Below are 4924 nucleotides of genomic sequence, written 5' to 3' on the forward strand. Positions count from 1 at the left end.
GCTCCTCGGGTAGGGAACCCTGGAGAGTGGGAACGGTGGTCCTTCTGGCCCCTCATGTTGCATCACCTAGACACCCCCCACCGCAACAAGCCAGTGCTAAATAGGGAGCAGTTGTCAGAAGGGCCAGCCCCCTTCCCTCCGTCTGCTCCCCAGCCGGGTCTTTTTCCTGCTGCCTAAGCCAGCCAGGGCTGGCGTTTAGAGATGCAGCGAGTCACACGGCTCTGATCAGACGGGGTCCCACCCCGGGGTTGCCCCCCACCCACCCAGTTCCTCAGTGTTTCTGAGCCAGGAGAATCGGATAACCAGAGAAACAGGGACTCGGGGGGTCTAGTGAGCCGGCCTGCCCCCACTCAGCGCCAGGACCTCCAGGCTGCAGGCCTCCAACGTCCTGTGTGACCTCTGGGCACTGCTGGCTGCCGGGTGCCATGGCCCTGGCCCGAGAAAGGACTCACTAGGTGGCTGCTTCCCTCCCCCTTCCTCATCCAGTGCTGTGGTCACGTGGAGGGTGGGGATGACAAGTGACTCCATCCTTCCCTGACAAATGAGGAAACTGAGACCCAAGGAGGCAAAGTCTCTCTGCCACCCCCTCCCCTACTCCCACACAGCTGCCTCCCTCTTCCCTCCATCATCCTTACTGGTGGCCCCTTTCCCTCTTGCAGGCGGCTTGGGGGCTCCATCCCACACTCTCCGCACATAGGCCATGAGGCACCCACTGGACCAGGGCCAGGTCACTCCTCCCTGCCCCTCACCCCATCCAGGAGCTCCCTGCTGTCCCACATCTGGGAGCTGAGGGAACCCTGGAGGCTGAAGGCCTGCCTGTGAGGGGGTGCCTCTGCCAGGCACCAGCCCCAGCTCCCACCAGCCACACCCTCTGCAAGGTCTCATAGAATACTGGACAGAACCCAGCTGGTCCCCATTGCACAGATGGGGAAACTGAGGCCAGAGAAAGAGGAGCACCTGGCCCCTTGCCATACCAGAAGGTAGGCGCAAAGATGGTGGGGAGAGTGGGGAAGGACCTAAGACCCTAGAGAGACCCGTGCACATCCCTGGAATGAATGATTCCTTCCATGATGAGACACTAAATAAGCACCTACTGTGTGCATCATGACAGTAAACAACCAATAATAATAATTTTTACATTTTCCTTCTCCATACCAGGCTCTGTGCCTCCCATTTTTTCTCACCTAATCTGACGGAGCCCTTAAAACTTTCCTATTAGGTGGGCTGTATTATGACTTCATTTTTCAGAGATGAGAAGGGAAATTCAGAGAGGTTGAGTTACTATCTGAAATCACACAGCCAGTCGGGACAGAGCTGGGGTTCAACCCCTGGCTTGCTGGCACCCCCACTGCCGTGCACCCTCTGCCCCCCTAGACCCCGCTCCCTCTGGAACCTCTTGCTCCTGCTGTGGACCTTCCTGAATTGTGGTTTGGGGGGCAACGCTCAGGTAAAAGGGGACACAGGCCCGGGGGCAGCAGGGATGGGGACCTGGCTGCGGCATGGGGTTAGCCAGCCTCCCCTCCAGGCTGACTGTGACTCTCTCTCCCCAAGTAGGGTCCGGGTGAGTGGACGCCATGGGGTTCCTGGAGTCGCTGTTCCAGCTCTTGCGGGCGAGGGCTCTCAGTGCGCAGCCGGAGATGTATCCGGTGAGGAGGCTGCCCAGTAGAATGGGAGGGGGTCCCTGCCCCTCCTCTCCTGCCAGCCCAGCCCAGCCCCTGGCCGCACCCTTGGCCTGCCCACACATGCTGTGACTTTTAATCCCACTGATCCAGCTGGAATGTGGGTGGGGTTGGCAAGGGTAGACTGATGGGCAGGCTGATTTTGGGGAAGGGGTTCCCAGAGGTGCTGACAACAGTCTGGCCCCCTTGCTCCTCATAGGTTTCCAAGGGAAGAGCTGTGCTGGGGGGACACCCATGAGTACCGCCTCTGCCAGCAGCCCGTATGTTCTACCCCACCCATCTCTTAAACTCAGTTCTCCCAGAAGCCCTCCTGCTTCCCTGCTCAAGCCCCCAAATATGCTTAGCACCATACCAGGTGCTCTTGGGGCTGTCCCAGCCTCTGCTGCACCCATCTCTGTCCCCAGGACTGTCCTCCAGGGGCCATGCCCTTTCGAGACCTCCAATGTGCCCTCTACAATGGCCACCCTGTCCTAGGCACCCAGAAGACCTACCAGTGGGTGCCCTTCTATGGTGGTGAGTAGCCCAGCCTCCTGTTAGTCCAGAGGGAACAACTCAAAACTGGCCAGGAAAAGTTGGCTTCTAAAAAGGAAGAGGAACTTGGAGGGTTGCAAGAAGGGGGCATTAGCACTGGGGCTTTGAAGGATATGTAGGAGTTGGTGAAGTGAAGCAGAGAAAGCATGTGGAGTTGTGAAGCAGGGGCAGGAGGAGGAAGGGTCTATCCTGCATAGGGTTGAACACCAAGCTGAGGATTTACTGGGAGTTGTATCCAGAGGCCAAGAGTTCTCAAACTTATACCAGTAGCAGGAAATGTTGTTGAGCTGAAAATAGCGAGTTATATAACTGTGTGCCCAGGGCAGCGTGCCTCCAGATTTAAGGGAAACAGGCAGCTTCAGATGCCACGGTGGGGGTAGACACAGATAAGAAAATCCTGGAATGGAGAAAGTTCCAACCGTCAACTCATGTTTTTTTTTTTTTCCTTCACCCTAAGAATTGGAGGAAATTTGCCATGATCTCACTCCCACAGAGGCCCGCCAGGGCCAGCTTAGGCTCTATTCCAGCAGGGTCTGCCAGCCAGCCTCAGGAAGTTGGGAGATGGAGGGAGTTTGAGCGGGGGTGGGGTGAGGGAGCAGGAATCAGGGCTGTGAGCCTGTGGGTGTGATCAGACTATCCATTGTGCCCCGCTGCCAGGCAGAGGGGGAAACAGAGTCCCAAGGAGGGACAGCAACATATTCAGGATATGCAGGGCTCAGCACTGAACAAATACTTTTTATTGAGCACCTGCCGGGTGTAGGGTCCAACTGCTGAGTAAGTTCTGCCCACCACTCTACCCAGAGCCTAGAACATTGTCTGGGAAATGTGCTTGATGACTGTTTGTGGAATGAACATATGAAAGAATGAGTGAAGAATAGGTAATGACGTTAATATTGTGTGTGCATGCTCAGTCGTGTCCAACTCTTTGCAACTCCATGGACTGTAGCCCGCCAGGCTCCTCTGTCCATGGAATTTTCCAGGCAAGAATACTGGAGTGGGTTGCCATTTCCTTCTCCGGATGACGTTAATAATGGGTCCCTAGTATTAAGACTTAACATGAATGAATGAATGAACGAACGAATGAATACATTCTGGCCCAGTATACGAGTCTGGGACAATCCCAGGGAACGGGAAGCAGAAATGCCTAAGGTCCAGTCCATGCTCTGCCTCAGCCTCCATGTGTGGCTTTGGCTGAATCTCTGAGCCTCATATGCCCAAGGGAATGGCTGCCTGGGGAAGACTGGCAAGGAGGGAGCTGGAATTCAAATATAAATCCCCCCACATTCCACCGACTTCTCCCATCCCCAGCACCCAACCACTGCGACCTCAACTGCCTAGCGGTGGGGCACGACTTCTATCACAGCTTCGGTCGCGTACTGGACGGTACCCCCTGCAGTCCGGGCGCCCAAGATCTCTGTGTGGCTGGCCGCTGCCTTGTGAGGATTCCAGGCCCCGCCCCGCCCCCTAAACTCCACCCCGCCTCTTCCCTCCATACCTCGCCCCCAAACCCCATTTATTTAGTTCCTGGTCCTGCTCTCTTCCCTAGGCCCCGCCCCTTATCAAGTCCACGCCCTCCCCTGTCCCATCTATCACTAGACTCCATCCCCAGCCTCCTCCCACGAGGACCTGCCCCCAAGGTTGCATCCTTTTAGGTCTTGATTCGGCCCTCTTCCAGGGTCCCGCCCCTTCGTTGGCCTAGGCGGGCGGGGACCGTCTGACGGCGCGCGTGTCCACCCCACCCCTTTAGAGTGCCGGCTGTGACGGTTTGCTGGGCTCCGACGCCCGCGAAGACCGCTGCGGCCGCTGCGGCGGCGCCAACGACTCGTGCCTCTTCGTGCAGCGCGTGTTCCGCGACGCCGGTGACCGTCTGCCCCGTCCTCGAGTTCTCCCAGAGCCCTTTAAGATGTCCGCGCTGATTGGACAGTCTCCGGGCCAGCCCCCCCCCCTCGTCATTCTGATTGGTCTTTGCCAGATTATCCCGCCCTTCCCTGAACAGACGTGGGTTTAACTCTTTTGCTGCCTCACTTAAAAGGTGGTAATAATCGTTAACTCCAATCCATCGATCAGTACTGGTCTTCGGAGGACCAGAGCCTTGGCTAATCTCCTTACCGCAGCATCTCACTTAATCCTCAAACCAGCCTTCAAATACACCCTAGCTGCTCCCCAACACCTTCCTTCCCTCCCGCCCAGGTGCCTTCGCTGGGTACTGGAACGTGACCCTGATCCCCGAGGGCGCCAGACACATCCGCGCCGCCCACCGGAGCCGGAACCACCTGGGTATCGCAGGGTCCGAGGGAGGAGGCGCCCCGCTGGCCGCCAGAATCCCCCGGGGAGGGAGATGGCAGGGTCGGGGAGATGGGCAAGGCCATTTCCAGGGAGCCCGGGCTGACCCTTCCCTTGCAGCGCTGATGGGGGGCGACGGGCGCTACGTGCTCAACGGGAACTGGGCGGTCAGCCCGGCCGGGACCTACGAGGCAGCGGGCACCCGCGTGGTCTACACCCGCGCCACAGGGCCGGAGGAGACGCTGCGCGCCGCCGGGCCCACCTCCCAAGATCTGCTCTTGCAGGTGGGGGCGGGCCTGAGAGGGTAACTGGGCGTTGGGGTGGGGTCAAAGAATCTGGGAGGGGAGCAGGGGTCAGAGGGGGAAGGCTGGGGACTACCGGTCAGAGGGAGGAGGCAGGGTAGAGTGTGCGTGGCGGGGGGGGGGCGGGCC

The 4924-nt window shown here is 58.5% G+C and overlaps 1 protein-coding gene across 7 annotated transcripts in view; it reads left to right on the top strand.

Annotated features, from left to right (window-relative positions):
- ADAMTSL5 (ADAMTS-like 5) overlaps positions 1 to 4924 on the top strand; it is an 8616-nt gene that overhangs the window by 357 nt on the left and 3335 nt on the right. Inside the window, exons 2-10 of one of the 7 annotated variants that reach the window (XM_010844561.1) lie at positions 660 to 980; positions 1375 to 1447; positions 1555 to 1646; positions 1879 to 1939; positions 2084 to 2192; positions 3519 to 3646; positions 3958 to 4069; positions 4401 to 4487; positions 4614 to 4777. In XM_010844561.1, coding sequence (XP_010842863.1) covers positions 925 to 980; positions 1375 to 1447; positions 1555 to 1646; positions 1879 to 1939; positions 2084 to 2192; positions 3519 to 3646; positions 3958 to 4069; positions 4401 to 4487; positions 4614 to 4777 — 882 coding nt within the window. In that variant the 5' untranslated portion in view covers positions 660 to 924. Of the gene's footprint in view, positions 1 to 659; positions 981 to 1374; positions 1448 to 1551; positions 1647 to 1878; positions 1940 to 2083; positions 2193 to 3518; positions 3647 to 3957; positions 4070 to 4400; positions 4778 to 4924 lie in introns of all 7 variants that reach the window. The other 6 variants (XM_010844562.1, XM_010844560.1, XM_010844563.1 and 3 more) reach the window with 6 other exon arrangements.

The sequence above is a fragment of the Bison bison genome, unplaced genomic scaffold (genome assembly GCF_000754665.1).
Source record: "Bison bison bison isolate TAMUID 2011002044 unplaced genomic scaffold, Bison_UMD1.0 scf7180017864203, whole genome shotgun sequence".
NCBI lineage: Eukaryota > Metazoa > Chordata > Mammalia > Artiodactyla > Bovidae > Bison > Bison bison.